The sequence below is a fragment of the Leptonychotes weddellii genome, chromosome 7, assembly GCF_054177405.1.
Source record: "Leptonychotes weddellii isolate Sample4059 chromosome 7, ASM5417740v2, whole genome shotgun sequence".
Classification (NCBI taxonomy): Eukaryota; Metazoa; Chordata; class Mammalia; order Carnivora; family Phocidae; genus Leptonychotes; species Leptonychotes weddellii.
The window spans coordinates 28,261,457-28,281,277 of NC_138375.1; the positions used below are offsets into that span (position 1 = coordinate 28,261,457).

General features: G+C 36.2%; 1 protein-coding gene across 7 annotated transcripts in view; it reads right to left on the reverse strand.

The window, feature by feature from the left end:
- Positions 1-19,821, reverse strand: part of FYB1 (FYN binding protein 1) — a 153,893-nt gene that overhangs the window by 14,158 nt on the left and 119,914 nt on the right. For 2 of the 7 annotated variants that reach the window (XM_081826046.1, XM_081826048.1), the window contains 9 exons: positions 17,695-17,854; positions 17,049-17,193; positions 12,189-12,211; positions 10,880-10,946; positions 9,560-9,697; positions 8,067-8,092; positions 5,577-5,643; positions 2,975-3,065; positions 1,607-1,769 (listed from right to left, as the gene is read on the reverse strand). In XM_081826046.1, the coding sequence (XP_081682172.1) occupies positions 1,607-1,769; positions 2,975-3,065; positions 5,577-5,643; positions 8,067-8,092; positions 9,560-9,697; positions 10,880-10,946; positions 12,189-12,211; positions 17,049-17,193; positions 17,695-17,854 (880 nt within the window). Of the gene's footprint in view, positions 1-1,606; positions 1,770-2,974; positions 3,066-5,576; positions 5,644-6,827; positions 6,877-8,066; positions 8,093-9,559; positions 9,698-10,879; positions 10,947-12,188; positions 12,212-17,048; positions 17,194-17,694; positions 17,855-19,821 lie in introns of those variants that run through there. The other 5 variants (XR_014146890.1, XR_014146891.1, XM_081826047.1 and 2 more) reach the window with 5 other exon arrangements.

A 19,821-nucleotide genomic window follows, 5' to 3' on the forward strand; every position in this document is an offset into this window, starting at 1 on the left:
CAATCAGCCTCTATTAGCAGCGTAGCTTAGTTTCTCTTATTTACATAATTTTTTAACCTGGCTGTAAATCCAATCCCACATTAAGCAGGCTTCGTATTTCTCTTACTATTGTGTCGTGAGAATTTCCTCACATTATTATCATAGTCATCGTGTAAATATTCAATCTGGTATAATAATCATAACCTATTTAACACTTTCTGAATTTTTAAACTTTTTAATATTTTTGATGACCTTTTAACGCATAGAGTTTTTCTGCATGTAAAGCTATTCCTTGGGGTACATCCTCACAAATGCTAGTCTGAATGAGGGCTTTCTTCATCTCCTGGAGCACTGTTTACACATTATCTCCAGTGACCTTTGAGTCTTAATACTACACTACCTGTGTCTTTTATCCTTTGTACCCACATTTCATTTTCTCCTTTTAAAAGCCAACCACACCTCCTCCATGATAACTTTAGATCCATTTCCCCAACCTTGAGTCACCGGTTTTATTCTTAAAACTCCCATTTCAGTTCCTGTCCCTGAGTCACCTTCCTGTCATTAAAATTCGACTCAGAGTTCATGTTTTCCACACAGACTAACCAAGCTGATGGGGGCAGCCACACTGACTCTTTGCTTTTAAATATAGGACACATAATTTTGAATGGCTCTTCCCTGGACTTTAAATAAAATAAGCTTCTTTTTAAAATTTGACAAGAACATTTCCATCTGTCGGTTTTAATAGCCGATAAAGTCAAAGAAGACAGGGACTCTCTTGCATTCATGTGGAATACGATGCTGTATGAAGGCGTGCACTTGTGATCAGTGCTGGGTGATCTATGGGAGTGCTCACTCATTATATTTTACTCCTGGAACTAATGTAACACTGCACGTTAACTACACTGGAATTAAATTGAAATTAAATTAAATTAAAAAATAAATACAGGAAGCATAATTTTGAATTACTCTTCCCTGGACTTTAAGTGAAATAAGCTTCCTTTTCAAATGTCACAAAAACATTTCCCTCCATCAATTTCAATATCCCATAAAGTGGAAAGAAGACAAGGGACTCTCTTATATTCATCTGGAATACTATGTCGTATGAAGTGTGTCCAAACAGGAAATGAAAACAAGTAAGTGTGCAAGGTAGGAAGACTGGAAATTCTAGATGTGTCATGTGCTATATGATTTCAAAACCAGGCCAGAACAAGAGCCACTCACTCCTTCAGCACACCGCTTCTCACTCTCGTGTACCTGAGAATAAGCTAGGGAAGGAGTGACGATCCCAGATTCCATCTGACTCCCCAGAACTCATAGTGGATCAAGGGCGGATCCAGGCAACCGTGATTTTAATACACAAAGGGTTTTCTGATGCTGGTGGTCTGTGGGGCCGCATTTGAGAAGTACTAATTTGGTATTACCTTGGCACCACAGTGCCAAATACAGCAGGTGGGAAATGAAAAAGGATTCAAATAAAATACATCAATTTCAGCACAGCAAGATCTCTAGTTTCTTAATGTATTCCACAATTCATAAAGCACAGACAAAATGAAGTTAATGATCAGGAAAACATGTTTGATTATTAAATCCTGGAGTGCTGTATCGATGAAAGTAAGCAGTGACTTACATTTTCCTTCCTCATTTCTGCAAAGAACTTTTGTATCATCAGTGCTTTGTATAACTTCAAGAGATTCACCAGGCTTCACCTGCAGATCTCTGGTGCCCCACCTTTTAGAAGTTAAGGAGGGTGCAACTTTGGTCGAATACAGGACTCTAATTTCACCATCATACTGGAAAAAAATAAAGAAAAACATTTATATTATTGATTGATGTGTATTATTAAACTAATCCATTTATTGACAGATGTACTAAGAAAGCCTTTGCTAAATAAATAGTTCCTTGTTTTAAAAAAATAATGTAAAAACATTAAAGAAAAATTTTTGAGGGAAAAACCACTCATAATCTCACCAACCTAATATAATCACTATTTTTAAAATTAAAAACATCTTTTAGGTTAAAGGTGTACATGTGTTGATTTGATGTACTCATATATTACAAAATGATTACCATCATATCTTTAGCTAACACCTCTAACACCTCACATAATTTCCACTTCTTTTTTGTGGTGAGAACATATAAGATTTACTCTCTTTACAACTTTCAAGTATATAATACAGTATTGTTAAGGATAATGACCATGCTGTACATTAGACCCCTAAAGCTTATTCATCTTATAACTGAAAGTTTGTACCTCTGACTAACATCTCCTCCATGTACCCCACCCCAGCCTCTGGTAACTATCATTTTACTTTGTTTCTGTGAGTTTGGCTTTTTTAAGTGATATTATAGAATATTCATCTTCCCCTGTTTGACTTACTTCACTCAGCAGTGACCCTTACGGGCCATCCATGTTGTCACAAATGGCAGGATTTCCTTCTTTTTCGTGGCTGAATAATATTCCAGTGTATGTATATGTATTTGTGTGTGTGTGTATATACATATAATCTTTTTTATCCATTCTATTTTTATATTATCTTATTATTAAAGTTCAAAGAACAGCTGAATTTAAATGATTATTGCAGTATATGTATTGTGCATGTATGAGAGTTTACTTAATTTGTTAAAGGAATAAATTCAAATGTAAAGAAAATTATATAGAAAATAAAGGAGTTAGGATGGATAACTGATACTGATAATTACACTTTTTTTTTTTAAAGATTTTATTTATTTATTTGAGAGAGAGAATGAGACAGAGAGAGAGAGCATGAGATGGGGGAGGATCAGAGGGAGAAGCAGACTCCCTGCCGAGCAGGGAGCCTGATGCGGGACTCCATCCAGGGACTCCAGGATCATGACCTGAGCCGAAGGCAGTCGCTTAACCAACTGAGCCACCCAGGCGCCCGATAATTACACTTTTAATACGTGCATTTTGGTACTTAAAAATCATTGGTTTTTTTCATTACGCTTTGAACTTTGATATCTAAATATGACATACTTTAAACTTTTTCCTGAAGTCTTTCTCTTCTTTTTCCTGCTTTTTTAGCTTCTTGGGGTCTTTTTCTTCTGTCTTAGCCTTGGCTCCTTGACTAAGATGGCAGAACACACATAAAACAACATTTAGCTTAGTTTAAAAAGAACAGCATACAATAGAGACTTCATCCATAACATTACAATTTTGTTGAATTTTGTTTTTAATTAATTCCTTTTCTTAGAAATCTAGTACATTCATTGTAATAAGTGATAATATTTCATAACACAAAAGAGATTCTTCAAAATAATACAGATTATGGTTAAAATGGAAGTGATTATCTATTATGGTGAACCATATAAAATTACCGAGGTATAGTGTGAACGTGGTTACGTATCAGAGGTTTCATATGATTCAACCCACCTATTGTCAAACTCTCTGTATTTTTTCAAACCTTCCTAGATAATTAAGTGGCTTGGCCAATATCATAGAAAAGGCTTTATGAAAAAGAACATTTTTTTAAAAATTGATTTTTATGGCTTGAAAAGTTTATCTATTTGTCAGGTTTTCATATCTACTTAAAATGGAGCCAGAGTAACATTTTATCTCATAGATACCAACTAGACTGATGTGAATTGTCATAAGAATAAGCCTATGATAGTGATTCTTCAGTCCAGCCACATACAGGATCATCTGGGAAGTTTTAAAAAGTACCAATGCCTTTGTCTAATTCCTAGAAATTCTAATTAAATTAAACACATTCTAATTAATTAGACTGAGTGGGGTCTAGATACTGACATATATGTTTTAAAGCTCCCCAGGTAATACTAATTTGCAACCAAGGCTGAGGAACATTTGCTAGGGTTCACTGTGGATGTTAGGGAAAGGCTGGGAATCTCTGAAGGAGGGAATTTTAAAAATCAGAATTTTTGTGAATAATGAAAAGTTCTAAACACTGATTTTAATTTTTATCTAGATTACCTACAATAAAGTTTTGTTTGTAACTGATATATTTAAAATGTTTGATTCCTAAGCTTTGAATCTCAGAATTTAGTTCATTTACTGTGAAATGAATTAGCACAGTGTCCTGCCTTGGGTTCTGCATCCTGCCTCAGTATCTGCTTTGTTACGGTGCTCTGGTCAGTAGTGGATTTGCAGTCCCAAATTAGCACTTTGGAACTATCAGGATATACATGCATGTTAAAAATGGCCCATGAGTTCCCTTTGAAAATAACTTATTGAAGTTTAGTTTTAGTTTAAAATAGAATATTACGTTAGAGAACATAAAATAGTCTTAAACTCTGAAAATAAGCAGCAGCAAAGAAAATGGTACATATCACATAAAGTTTAATCAGCCGGGGTTTATTCTACTTGAAGAAAAGGTCCAGTGTGTAACTGGGTTCCTAGAGAGCTGTTTAATGGAACGTGGTGACATTTTTACAGTAATATAAAACAGAAAAATGCATTAAAAAATGTCGGGGATAGAAGTGACTTCCCAATGGTGAGGAATTTTCAAACCTAACATATTACTGAAGATTAGATTTTCTTTTCAGAAAAAAGAAGGATTCTCTTTTCATCTTTCTTGTTTGTTGTGCCTATAGAACTTGATCCTGACATAGAAATGATAGCATATTCTCTCTTCAGTTTCTTTGATCTTGATACTTTCTCTTGTTCAGTAAAATTAACTTAACAGTGTTGGTAAAAAATAAATACTAAATAAATAAACACTCATGCATTTTTGCAGTATTGCTCAGAAGACGCTGCGTATTGTCTCCCATTTGTGTCACTTTCATCCTTTAACTAATCAAGCTCAAGATCTTTTTATTCACCTTTTTTCCTGAGAAAGCTACAGAGGTATTCTTGCTTTTATACACCGTATGTATCAGCTCATCTCACATGTTTATTGGAATATAAAAAAGCATCTTACCATGTTATTTTCTATTTCAAAAGAGGTTTCAAATGGTACTCCTTTTGTACTAACTGATCTTAACATTTTTTCATACAGTTTTATCCTAAAATTAAATTGAAACCTTAGGTGAGCTGAAGAATGTCACTATTCACCCCTAACTTTTTCTTTTTTAATTTGAATGGAACCTTTGAGAATCTGATGCTTTTGTGAAAAAGAGATATGGCAAAGTCCTTTGAAAACACAAATCATCTTTTTTTTTTTTTTTCCCATAAAAGGAAAAAATCTTGTGGAGGACAGAAGAGATTTGAAGAAGGTAGGTGAGGGGTGAGATATAAACTAAGAAGTGTGTTCAAGACAAAAAAGCTTTTGGGAAAAGGGTAAAAATAAAGGGAGGAGATGAATCAGTGAGATCAGTTGTGATCAGACTCTCAAATATTTTCCCAGTGAATGAGTACATGAAGGAATAAATGAATGTAGACATCAGTGAGTCACCAGGCAGAGAATAATCAGGAGCAAAATACCCCGGGGAGGGGGGGAGCAGAGGATGGGGATCAGGGTCTTCCACCCACAAACCTAGCAGAAACTTTAGAGCTGAGATCAGAGAGAGGACAGAGTAAACAGGATCAAACACAGTAGATGTACATGCCTTTGGGGTTTTATTCTAGTTGAATTTTCTTAAGCAGTCGGATTTTTATCTCAAAATGAGAACATTTTACTTACCTCAGCTCTGCTGGTGGCGCAGGGAAATCAGAGGCATCCACATCATCATAAACTTCATCTCCCATGTCTAACAAAAGGCAAAATATCAAATGTTGAAACACTTTTAGTTTGAATTTTGATATGAGCATCCGATGATGTTTTTAATATAAAGATTGTTTTGAGGACAACAAAATCAGTTTTCCTGGGGTCTCTGTACATTTCTCCTGGAAGCATTGTCTGTTCCTTGAAGGGGAGAGGTTTTTCTCTCCTTGGATATCTCTGCTAAATTTCCCTCAAAAAAAAAAAAAAAACAAAAAAACCAGAGACCGTGACTGTAACTAGCATTATCAGGATAAATCTCCCCAAACAGTGACTGAGATTATTTGCAGATCCACGCATGTGATGAATGGCAGGATTAGTAGATTGCTGACAAACAAATCAACATTACTGGCCATTGGCAATAGGCAGTAGAGATTGATTCTTAGGGGATTTGGGATGCTATGATAATATACATTATTTATATGTCTGTGTCTTTGTCTATGTCTGTCTGTCTATCTATCTATCTATCTATCTATCTATCTATCTATCTATCTATCTTTCTACCTATCTATCATTCTCTTTTAGTCACTGATCTGTCCCTCACTGATTTTTAACTTATAGTAGTATTAGGTGTGGTACCACCTTAAAATGGAAAGAATATTCCTATTAATAAGACATGTCTGGTCCATACCAGCAGGTATTGAAAACCAGTGTTGGTGGGAAAGTGGCCATGCCCTTAACTGGGTCAATGGCTTTTCTAATCCGTAGATACTTTTCTTTCATCTAGACCTCTTGTTAATAAAGTCAGGAGGATTGCACCCTCTCTGCACCTATTAAGTTGCTCCACAGCAAATTAAGCTGAAGAGATGAGCTGAAGAGAGTACAAATGTTTTAAGGAACGATTATCATAGAAAGTTTAGATGCTCTCTGTTAGCGGCAAGGATTTAATTTCCTTTAAGAATTCCTCTCTCTCTGTATATATGTATAGAGTACATATATATACTATATATTTTTTTAAAGATTTTATTTTTATTTGACAGAGAGAGACACAGCGAGAGAGGGAACACAAGCAGGGGGAGTAGAAGAGCGAGAAGCAGGCTTCCTGCAGAGCAGGGAGCCCGATGCGGGGCTCGATCCCAGGACCCTGGGATCATGACCTGAGCCAAAGGCAGACGCTTAACGACTGAGCCACCCAGGCGCCCCACATATACTGTATTTATATTACATACATACGTGTCTGTGTGTGTGCATTCTCCTCCTACTCAGGTAATTAATTTCACAGCTATGTGAAGAATCCATAATTAATATTATTAAAAATAGGACATATCATTGGTTTCCGAAATGGGAAAAATTACTATTCCATACACATGTACTTAAAACACACTTGAGAACAAACCAAAATTAAAACAAAAAAACCCAATTTTTTTTACTTAACTGATCACATTTGTTTCACTTTATACTTACCCTCTGTGGAGCTAAATTTCTTGAATACTTTTTGAAAATCATAGATTAAGATATAAACTCATCATCAGTTATTGATTAATTTGAATTAGTGCCTTATGTATTTTCAAACTGATAACTGAAAACGAGATCAGATAAACAGTCTGGAAGAATAGATTATCTGTGTGTTTAGTTTTCTCTTTCAACTTATTTATAAATCCAGACAAACTTTTTGAAAACCTCTGAATATTCCTGTGAGACATTTTATTTTGTTCAAAGTCAGTTTAAGAAGAATCTTTGAAAGGTCTATTTCAGCAGGGATAAAAAAAAAAATAAGCTGATCAAAATTGTTCGAAGAAGAAATGGTTTCACATTTAGCAGTGGAAAGTTTTCCAAAAACAATATAAATTATACATTCAAAAAAATCAAAGAAATTTAGATTTAGAAGGGACTTGGTGTCATATAATTTGGTACATTTTTAGAAATCCTTATGCATAAGCCCAATATATCAGGCTTGACTGAATTGGGGTAGAGGAGACATGAGAAATATTTGTGTCCATCCCTGTCCACTCCTTCCTTTCTCCATAGTGACCCCTATGATGGGGTGAACATTTTAAAAACCATCAATATTAGTGACACTGGGTGGCTCAGTCCAGTAAGCGTCTGCTTTCTGCTCAGGTCATGATCCCAGGGTCCTGGGATTGAGTCCGGCATTGGGCTCCCTGCTCCGCGGGAAGCCTGCTTCTCCCTCTCCCTCTGCCTACAGCTCCCCCTGCTTGTGCTCTCTCTCTCTCTGACAAATGAATAAATAAAATCTTTAAAAGCCATCAATATTAAAAATTTTCCTGTTCCCACTATTTAACTGTTGAGAAGCTGTGGCCTCCCAAGGAGAAGTTGCTTGACAAGGTTACACAAGTTACTATTTTCAGAGTCAGGACTTCAGTCCAGATACCATGACTATATCCAATGCTTTCCCACTACCCCATCGCAAGAAATGAGATATAAAATATATAATCAGTTTTTATTACTTACCTGATTGTTTAGGAGGAGAAGGGAAACTAGAAAGAAAATGAGAACACAAATATAATCAGACCAATATAAACACAGAAATTGAGCCCTTTTATTTAGGAGAGACATGAAGAAGTAAGCCTGGAGGCTTGTGAAGGCTAATTCTGTTGATGGTCATTCCTTTCTCATCTCCATTTCTCCACTGAACCTCAGTTTCTGCCCATCAATCTGGAATTTCGCAAGACTTTTTTTTTTTTTTTTTGAACTCCAATGGTGGCCAAAAAAGTCAAAAGTCAAGGCATTCAGTGGTTTATTTTGCCCATAGCCATTGGACCGATATTTTCAGATTTGTTCTATGAGGTTTGGGCATATTATCAAATCAGAGTAAATTAAATGGACTCAATGTTTTGAAGTCATTTGGGCATAGCTCAGGTCAAAACTTTTTATTTGACTTAAAGAGTAGAAATAGAGGGTTGAAATGAACAAAGGTCATAGGATTCTTTGTATGACCATGTTTTCCCAAACAGGAGAATGGTGAATAAGAGAGGAATATCCACTGAAACTGGGGAGGGAGAGCTTATTAATAGAAGTGATCTGAAATCAGGATTGGGTGGCATTTAGTTGCAACAGAAAAGGACCTTTGCTTTTATTACTTTCTGAACTTCAAGCACACACACAAGCACACATCACTAGAAGAATGGTGCACAGTTACGCTAAAGTGTGAGAGGTCATTAGTTCAAATGATTGAAAATCAAAATTAGGAGCTGTGCAATTGGAACAGGAAAAATAATCTCTGCCTTTATTTCTAAGTAAGGTCTGCATTTGAATAATGGTGCATCAAGAGAGGATTTGTTAAAAAAAAAAGAGGATTTGTTATGTTTACTTACAATTTTGAGTGTCTTGCTTACTAAGTGTTGGTTTTAGGTCTCACAAAAGACTTAAAATGAGGAATTCTATGTGGAATTAACATTTTATAAGGACTTTAGTGAAGGATGAGAATCTACTGAGTTACAAAGACTTTAAATACTGTATTTAGAGAAAAGAAATTGCAAATTGTGTCCTTTATTTCTGGCAAGCTAATTTGTTAAAAGAGAATGTGTATTTTGAAGGGTAGTCACTATAAAATATTATATAATAAAATGTGGCATTGGAATTGTGAGCTTTTAGATATGATGTTGCAGTGAAAAAAAAGTTCTACTAAATGAAGTGTGTATGAGTATGTAAAGGGGTGTGTGTGTGTGTGTGTGCATGTGTGTGTTCTCTGTGCATGTTTGTAGGGAAGGCAAAATATATCTTTGAACTGTATGACAATTTTTGAATATTTTGTGTTCCTCTTATGTAAATGCATGAGTGTAAGGGTGACACCGTAAATGAGGCTAAGATGACTAATGGAAAATAATGTTGAAGTGACTTAAGCCTGTCAGAATTTGGTTATTGGTTATAAAATATTAGTAGCACTTGATTAAATTATTATTAGTGTAGTTATTGTGCACTGAATTTGGTTGGTTGACTCTTACGATGAACCTTCATTATTGTCTGACTCAGGGACTTTAGGTTTCTCTCGTATACTTTTCCTTTTGTCATCTTTTCCCTTTAACATCTTCAAAATCCCCCAGGACCACGAATTACTCTTCTCTTCAACCTGTAGTGTGGAGCTTAGGAGCATGCGGGCATTGAACAGAATGGAATCATTGGTGGAATGTGAAGACGTTTGGTGGACATTCAGATTTTTTATAATTTTACTGCATTGATCATTCAGGCAGCAAGTTACTCATTGTATTCAACGAGATGATGCTTTTATGTTTATAGGCCATGGTCTTTGAATACTACTGCTACTAGGTAAGTAGTAGGTGAGTTATTTTTTCTATTTAGTGAAATTTCTCTTGGTTTTAAAATAGCAAGCTAAGTCAAAATTAAGTTTTAAACATCAATTTTGCATTATTTTATGTTTAAAATATGTGACAGATCTTAAGTACATGACAGATCTTAAATTTTAAAATACGTCATTACAAAAGTTTAAAAACCAGAGAATTAAGCATTCAATACTGTTTTTTAAAAATTTTTATTTTTAAATTTAAATTCAATTAATTAACATGTAGTGTATTATTAGTTTCAGAGGTAGAGTTCAGTGATTCATGAGTTGTATATTAACAGCCAGTGCTCATTACATCACATGCCCTCCTTAATGCCTGTCACCCAGTTACCCCAGCCTCCCTCATACTGGTTTTGCCAAAAATAGCATATGGTTTCATTTTATTTGGATTGTCTAAAACTATGATTATTATACAGAGGATAGCCATGCAACTGATAAACTCTCCAGAGGTTATTGATTGATAAATAAATGATTGGGAAAAGTTTGAAAAAAAAATCTGTAACAGATAATTCTTTTTCATTTCACTTCTTTTGACAAAGTTGTTGAGGTTCTTCCAAATAATATACCGCTTCACTTGAAGTGTGGCACAATTATACTTTCTGACTTACTTCTGCTATTAATTAAACATTCAAATCGTTATTGGTGTTGTAATAAAGAGCACTATTTTTTGCTTTTTATTCTAACCAAAAATCAACACTAAATTTCAGTATGTAAAAAATTTTCAAGAAAACAGTTCACTAGGGGGCGGCTGGGTGGCTCAGTCGTTAAGCGTCTGCCTTCGGCTCAGGTCATGGTCCCAGGGTCCTGGAATCGAGCCCCGCATCGGGCTCCCTGCTCAGCGGGAAGCCTGCTTCTCCCTCTCCCTCTCCCCCTGCTTGTGTTCCCTCTCTCACTGTGTCTCTCTGTCAAATAAATAAATAAAAAATCTAAAAAAAAAAGAAAACAGTTCACTGATTATTCTTACCCATCATCAGCATCTTCCTCTTCAATCCCATCATAAATATCATCATCTGGGGGAGGTGGGAACATCCCTTCATTTGTATGGTGGAGGGGGAAAGAATCTTCTGTTAATTTTATAATTTGGTCATGTAACAGTGACTCAAAATTTGATAATAAATCTGCCTTATTTAACTCCAGAAAAGTCCCTGTTCCTTATTAACCATTTAATTAAAAAATAACTTTATTTTCCCACTCTCACATAGGTAGTAGGTAAATTGCTTTGTTGATTATTTATAAAGGAATTCTTAGAGCTGAAATTTAATAAATATATGAAGGATGATAAAGGGCACTGCGCATTGGAGATAAAAGGAATAGGGGAGAATAAATATGAGAAAAAATAAAACCGAATAGGGATAGAGTTAAATATTGTGGAAAAGAGGAGGTGATAAAAGTTTAATTAATAGTGAGGGGACATTCAGAAAAAGATACTGATCAAGATATAAGCAAAGAAAAACAGAATGAAAGGTGAATTTTTGAATTTTGGCAGTAGCTCTGATTAATTTAATCAAAGTGATATTTTAAGGGGCGCCTGGGTGGCTCAGTCATTAAGTGTCTGCCTTCGGCTCGGGTCACAATCCCAGGGTCCTGGGATCGAGTCCCACATCGGGCTCCCTGCTCAGCGGGAAGCCTGCTTCTCCCTCTCCCACTCCCCCTGCTTGTGTTCCCTCTCTTGCTGTGTCTCTCTCTGACAAATAAATAAATAAAATCTTTTTAAAAAAGTGATATTTAAAGAGTTAAACCCTTTGTTGTAAACCCTCAGGATCCTTGCTATTTGACAAATATTTATTTAATAAATGTTTATTGAGTACCTCCTCTGTGCAGAAATATGTACAAAGAACTTGAAATCTGACTTTTAGGATGAGAATTTTAGCACTGAAAGTTATTAGTAAAATACCTTTATTTTGGTGATGAGAATATGAGGAGTCTTTAGGAGTCATAGTTAAGGTAACCATATAAATTGTCCAAATAAGGATACTTCTAAAAGTGAAGGGGGATGCTATTAATAATTGTGCTCAGACAACTGGCATAAATCAAGAGTGCCCTGAGCACACCGGAAATAGTGTCACCCTATGACCCACAACAAACTTGGAAGAAAGAAGTGACTTGTTTAGGGTCACTCAGTGGGCAGAACTAGAATCCAGGTCATTGGCTCCCAGTCCAGTGGTACCACATTAAGATCCTCCTCATTACTTGCAAACAAAAGCATTTTGTCATTAATATAGACAAAAATGGTGAAGACTTGAAGAAACTGCTGATAAAAGTGTGTGGCTTACCTCCACTTCCACTCTGACTGTGGCTAGGAAAAAAAAATAAACAAATTAAATTAGCGTATGAGTTATGTAGCTATCCGGAAGAGAAGTACCTATATTGAACAGTTATGCAAAAGAGAAATAACATTGCAGTTCAAAGTTATCAGGATGTTCTATGTAAAGAAGAAGAAACATTGTTCCTTATCATAATAGAAACAAGGCAAGAAACAAAACAAAGCAAACCTAATAAGAATCCAGTGATTGTCAGTACTACATAAAGTTTTCAAAACAACGTTACTGTTTGCTTTTAACATTTCCCGAGGTAGTTTTTAAATTATACATCATTGCATCATTCCATAGATAGATTTATGAAAAACAACCAACCAACCCACAGTAGTATTCCAGAAGTCATATAGAACCATTATTACATTAAACTCAATTCTCTTTTTTTAAAAAAAGATTTATTTATTTATTTATTTATTTATTTATTTATTTGAGAGAGAGAGAGCAGGAGCGGGGGAGGAGAGGCAGAGGGAGAGGGAGAAGCAGACTCCCCGCTGAACGGGGAGCCCATCCCAGGACCCTGAGATCATGACCTGACCCGAAGGCAGATGCTCAAATGACTGAGCCGCCCAGATGCTCCCAATTCTCTTTTAATATGTTATAGCCACAGCATTTTATCTTAGTCCAGTAGCAGTATATTCTTTTTTAAAAAGAGAATTTCTAAAAAGTTGAAATCTTACTCATGAAATCTTACTCTTTTTTTAAAAAAAGATTTCTTTATTTGAGAGACAGAGAGAGAAAGCGTGGAGGGGGGCAGGGAGAGAGAGGGAGAGAAACTTAAGCAGGCTCTACACGCAGCACAGAGCCTGATGCGGGTCTCAATCTTCCGACCCTGAGATCATGACCTGAGCCAAATCAAGAGTTGGATGCTTAACCGACTGAGCCAACCAGGCACCCCCAAATTTTATTCTTATTATTGTAAATAGTGTGGCCCTCAATTTTCTAAATCCATATTGCTTGTATTTCTTATTTATTTCTCTAACATTCTTTATTTTCCCTATTTTATAATCATCTGTTTTCTTGCCTGTGTCTTTCACTAAAATGTGAGTTCTGCTAGAGCAAAAGAAGAGTAGATTGTGAGAACTGGGAAAATCTCAGAAGTCAGTTTTTTAATCCTTGCATTTTGCAGAAATGAAACTGAGGCTCTGAGAAATGAAGTGACTTGACCAAACCCACTTTTAATTAACAGAAGAGCTGACATAAGAACCTCAGTGTCCTTCCTTCCTCTTTAATGTTTTTTTGTCTTGACTTCACTGCACCCCTTGAAACCACCATTTTTGCCCTTTGGATAATCTGCCAGCAACAGATATTGGTCTGATATTACAGTCATGCAGTATTAATTGTACACTCATATCTGATTCCTCAACCTTGAAGTCAGAATAAAAGAAATGGGTCTGACACAGATCTACAGTTAATTTAGAAATAAAACATACCTTGTTAATGGAACTTTGTAGAAAAACAAGCTATAAATGTCTTAATATGTAAATAAGGAATTGATTTTTGATGAAGTTTAAGTATATTCTCCACTTGCTTACATACTGTTTTCACATTCATTTTGTCTGACACCTCCCTTTGAGCGTGAAGCAAGCAGTTAGAATCATGTGAAAAATTGCAATTTTGGTTGGCTGCCATTCTTGGCAAATACATGTCATCTTGGAGATTGTCATACCAATTCCCCAAGAACGGAGTTTTAATAATCAGGACCAAAGTTGCCACACATTATTTTATTTTTAGAGCAATTCTTCAACTTCTTATAAATAGTCTGTTTGGAATACAAGGCATTGACCAGATGAAGTGGAGGTAAGGAGAGGAATGTGCCAGAAAAGAGAAAGGAAGGAAAAGAGGGAAGGAAGAGGTTTGAGGACCATGCAGAGAAGCAAAGTTTGTTATGTGATGAAGTATTTGCATGTATAATTTCCTTTTCTTCAACGTCTCATATTTATTACAGAAATTGCTTTAGTTGAGAAAAAAGGGAGAAGGATAGCTGTCAGGACCTGTGCTTTTAAGTCTCCTGTCTGCTCACAGAAGTTGAAGTGCACAGTCAGCTCCCCCTACCCTTGGAGCGATCAGGGAAGAGCAGGTGAAGCATGTGAGGACCCAGGAGGCATCTAGAGAAGGGGAAGGAGAGGATGGTGCTTTCTCCTACTCTCGCCAGGGCCGGCTGTAGTCAGCATCTTCCCTTGTTCTACTAAGGACAAAGCCTGTTCTGTTGTGGGATCTCTCCCGGCAGCAGCTGTAGCTTCCAAAAAACCAAAACCAAAACAAACCCAACGTCAGACTTGTGTTTTCATTTTCTCTTCTTTCATTTTCTTATTAACTATGCCTAAGGGTGACATACATGTTAGTAACTATTGTGGTGCTATATTTGCTTCAGATATTGAGCATTAAAACTGTACACCTCCTCTAACTCCATTTCATTAAATAGGTTCTTTTTCTGCTACATGCTTACTAATTAGAGCATGTCCTCTAGGGTTGCAGTATCTCTGGACTCCAAACAATGGAAAAAGTAATAGTATTAGTTTGGGGAAATAGTTGCCTATCATGATTAAATAATGCTTCATTTTAAGAACATCATTCCTTTTCATGGATTTATTATTTTTTCCGGAGTGTGTGCATCATAAATAAGTATGTATTAATATTCCTGGGATTCTTTAATCTCAAAATAAGAGAAAAGCATTTTTTAAAATAAATAAAACATAAAGCATAAAGTATATATGCTGCAGATAGGCAGAATGACATAGTCATGTACAGAAAATTCTGTAAATCTCAGAATATGGCCTTTTAAAACTCTGACCTCAAAACTGACATTTATAGACTCCCACACTAGGTCAGAGAGTGTTTCTGATTACTAAAGCTGATTTATGATCTGTAAACTCCAGTGCATACATTACGTATTTTGATATATGTTGCATAATTTATGGCATATTTACCATAAATTATGCAACATATATCAAAACATGACAAGAAGGCATTGCAGGCTATTTAGAAAGACAAAGCTGCCAGAAAGCAACACAGCAAGTTTAACTGATGACATGAAGTGAACAACTATGGGAAGGAAACTGCATTCTTCATACATTTTATAAGTATATTACTATTTTGGTCATTTTACATTTTAAAAATGTTTGATAATTGAAGCAATTTTTTTCTTTGAAATGTGAGTTATGAAGGATGCAGACCCCATTTTTACCCAAGTGAAGATCCAGTGCAGATTATATATTTTGAGATCATAGTGGATGTTTCCCAATTCTACAACAGCGGCACAGGAAAACAAGGATTTCTAACTGGGCTGGAGATTTTCATCCTCTTTTCCTTCAACTTGAAGGGGTACGGCTTTACCCAGAAAGGGAGATATTGGAGGAAGGAAGGAACAAAAGGAGAAGGAAAATAGAAAAGCCAAAAGGGGCAGAAGGGACCAGGAAGGTCAGAGCTGGAAAAAAGAGATAGAAAAGGAGGGATGGAGAAAGGAAGCAGAAGACTGAGAAGGGAAAGATGAGAAGGAAAGGTACATGGGAGAAGATGGTGCCTCTCCCCTCCTGCCTCCTCCCAGAAAGGATGTCTTGTTCTGTTCCTCTACCCCGGGAAGGTGTTCCTGTGACTCCTACCGGGGGAATCATTCCAATCTAGTGGAATGAATGGGCCATGGAAATAAAATTGGACCCGTCGTTGATTCCCAGGGGTCATAGTGAAATGAGCTTTTACTTTTTTACTTTTAAAAGCAAAGTAGAGTTTTATTAAAAAGCAATCTTCTGGGGCGCCTGGGTGGCTCAGTCAGGTAAGCATCTGCCTCCAGCTCAGGTCATGATCCCAGGGTCCGGGGATCGAGCCCCACATCAGGCTCCCTGCTCAGTGGGAAGCCTGTTTCTCCCTCTTCTCCCAGCTTGTGCTCTCTCCTGCTATCTCTGTCACTATCTCTCTCTCAAATAAATAAATAAAATCTTTAAAAAAAAGCAATCTTTTTTCTGTTATCTTTTCAAATAAGAACAACAAAGGGGCGCCTGGGTGGCTCAGTCATTAAGCACCTGCCTTCGGCTCAGGTCATGATCCCAGGGTCCTGGGATCGAGCCCCACATTGGGCTTCCTGCTCAGTGGGAAGCCTACTTCTCCCTCTCCCACTCCCCCTGCTTGTGTTCCCTCTCTTGCTGTGTCTCTATCAAATAAATAAATAAAATCTTAAAAAAAAATAAGAACAACAAATATATTTAGATTCAGAGATTTTAGAGCAAAAATTTTTATATTTTTAGAGCTGAATTTTATATCTCATGCTGCATATTTTGCAAAATCATATTTACTTTAGGCATAGCCCTAAGATCAAATCAGAACGAATATTAGAAAACTGTGTTTCAGAATGACAACGCATTTGGCAAGACCTGGCAAATGGCCTATTATTTTTTTTTTTTTTTAAAGATTTTATTTATTTATTTGACAGAGAGAGACACAGCGAGAGAGGGAACACAAGCAGGGGGAGTGGGAGAGGGAGAAGCAGGCTTCCCGCCGAGCAGGGAGCCCAATGCGGGGCTCGATCCCAGGACTCTGGGATCATGACCTGAGCTGAAGGCAGACGCTTAACCGACTGAGCCACCCAGGTGCCCCTGGCCTATTATTTTTTAAGTAGTATTTGATACACACAGCTGAAGAGTGAAATAAAAGACTATGGAGTTTCAAGTGACCTTTCACCCACACTGAAGTATCTGTAATTGTAAATGGTAATTTACTGATAGTGAGCAGTCGGAAACACGGAAAGTAAAATTCTAGGATCTTAAAATATATAATGTCTGACAAGACGACAGTCTGATCTGCTTTACAGTTTGCATTTGCACATACCTGCTAATATTATCCTGCTCTGCAACATCATCATATACCTCCTGGTCATCTTCAATAGCTCTTGATGAAAGAGCACTGAGAGATGTTTTCTTTCGTTTCAGAGAATCATAGTCAATCGCGACAGCAGTTGTTCTAATATAGCCATCTACCAACAGGAGGAATGATTTATGGTCAGATAACTGTAGTTTCAATATCTCAAAGTTTTAAATAAAATATCAATTGCAATTTGCTCTTTAAAATTTTCCTACATTTCTTTGCATGCACTTCTGATTTATAGACTTCCGACGTAGACACATATGACTGGACTTTGTCGAAGTCTTAGGCCGTCGTGGTTTGCAGTAAGCTTAGAGTCCACTTTAAGGATTCCAAAGTGATTTACATGATTCATCCCCTCCACCAACCCCGTTTAACATCAATGAGGAAACTAACGCCCTTTGTTCCTCCCTGGAATAATATAAATATTTACATTGCTCCCCACTAAAACAATAATGCAGATGAGGTAAAGATGGAGCCATCCTTGTCATTTTAAATTTTCCTATTTTTGTCCTCTCTGTTAACTACTCCTAACTTAAGAGAATTTGCATAATTAATATTGTCTTAAAAAAAAAACCCAACACTTTGAAGTCATAGGAAAATTTGCACTCACATGACCCCTTTGCTGTTCTGCCCAGCCATTTTCCTTCAGGGTTGTCTGTAATGCGGATTATTTCAATTTGCTCTCCTTGCTTGAAGCTCAGTTCATTCTTTCCTCCTTTGACATCACAGCAAGCTTTTGCCTGATGGATGACTTGAATAGGGCCTGTTAGCTGCAAAGAGGGACAATAATCACAACAGGCTTTCTTACTATTCAGAAAATCTTTTAGGAACCGAGTTTTGAAAGACGATAGGTCCATGACCTGCCAACCAGCCTATTTACAACATTTATGGGTTTGAGCTAGAAACTGGGGATGAATGTCATGCACAATGCGTGTTCTTCTAAGAGGGGTGAGGGGAAAATCCGAGGTGAGGCAGGACAGTAAGGAACAGGTAAGCATGTGCTTGGGGTCCAAGAGAGAGTAGCAGTGATCTGTTGACCTTAGAAGCCTGTGAAAGGCTTGCAGAGGAAGCCACTAATAACTGAATACCGCTTATGTACGACAATACATGCTGGGTGCTATGGTTTTTTACGGGATATGCTGGTGGTCCGCTTGGTAGGTGGAAGTTTTTTTCCATCTTTGAATTGTATGGTTATTCTGAATGTGCTCTTCAGACTTCAAACAACAAAGGGGAGGTAAGGAGGTGGTGGTGGGTTGTACTGTGGGAAAAGCATTTTCTTTGTTTTTTTCCCAACTTTATGGTGTTGTCTATCTGTAAACTCAGAGTAGACATTACCTGCTATAAGCAAGATAACATTTTAGAAATAGCTTTGTAAATAAAAAAAATAGCGAACAAATGGTATGTGAGGTTTTGAAAATAAATATCCTGGACAGTACAGTGGTTTCTTCACAGCAGGAGAATATAGAACTCCCCTCTTATCTGTGGTTACATTTTCTGGGGTTTTAGCTACCTGTGGTCAACTGCGGTCTAGAAATAGATGATTCTCCTTCTGACCTATTGTCAGATCAATAGTAGCCTAATTCTGTGTCACAAAACCTAAGTCATTCACCTCATTTCATCTCATCATGTAGGAATTTTATCATCTCACATTATCATAAGATGGGTGAGTGCACTACAATAAGATATTTTGAGAGTGACAGACCACATTCAATAACTTTTATTATAATATAGTGCTACAATTGTTCTATTTTATTATTAGTTGTTGTTAGTCTCTTACTGTGCCTAACTTATAAATTAAACTTGATCATAGGTATATATGTAAAGGAAAAAACAGTGTATATATAGCGTTTGGTATTATCCATGTTTTCAGGCATCCACTGGGGGTCTGGGAATGTATCACCTGTGAGTAAGAGGAACTGCTGTAATCTAGTTGAGAACATGAATCCTGAACTCCTAATTGCCTAATCCTAAATTTGTATCTTTTTCAACATAATTTCTTGGATCTTTTGATATGCAAATATGCATTTTGATTTTTGAAGTTCATTTTATTGAACTCATGATGTTTTGAATTGTGACATATCATCAATTATGTACCACTAAGAGAGAAACAGCTTAATTTAAATTATGATATGCCAATGATGTTAAGATGCATCTGACTTTCAGAATTTGAAAATGTGAAATGTTTTATGTCATAGATTTAATGAAATATGGTGCTATTGTAAGGTCTCACATTTATTTAATTTCTTTAATTGTAACATCTTTTAACATTTTTGTGGAGGGAATATAGCTTGTAAAGTCCTAGTCTTTACAAACTTTGAGTTCATATTTAGTGGTAAGATTTCCATACCCTATTTTTTTCTTACTAAAAAATACTATTTGAATGAAAGAATGAAACAATGCAAAATTGATTCCTCCAAAAGAAACACAGAAAAAAACTTCACCTAATTCCCTCAAAATTATAAAGTCCCTTCATAAAATGTGTTATGAAAACTTTTGTTTAAGAAATTAATTTTTCATATTTGCCACTTGAAAAATATGAACATTGGTACCCATACATCTGTATGAGTAAAATGTCTTAATAGTCATGCTTTAATCTTAATTTTACTTATATATATACTTATATATATATAAGCTTATACCCTCTCTATCTATTATATAGTAAGCTTTTTCAAAATTTAACAAGAACCTTAGCAGATATAGTGTCTTATGTACATTATTTTAATTAATTCCACAACAA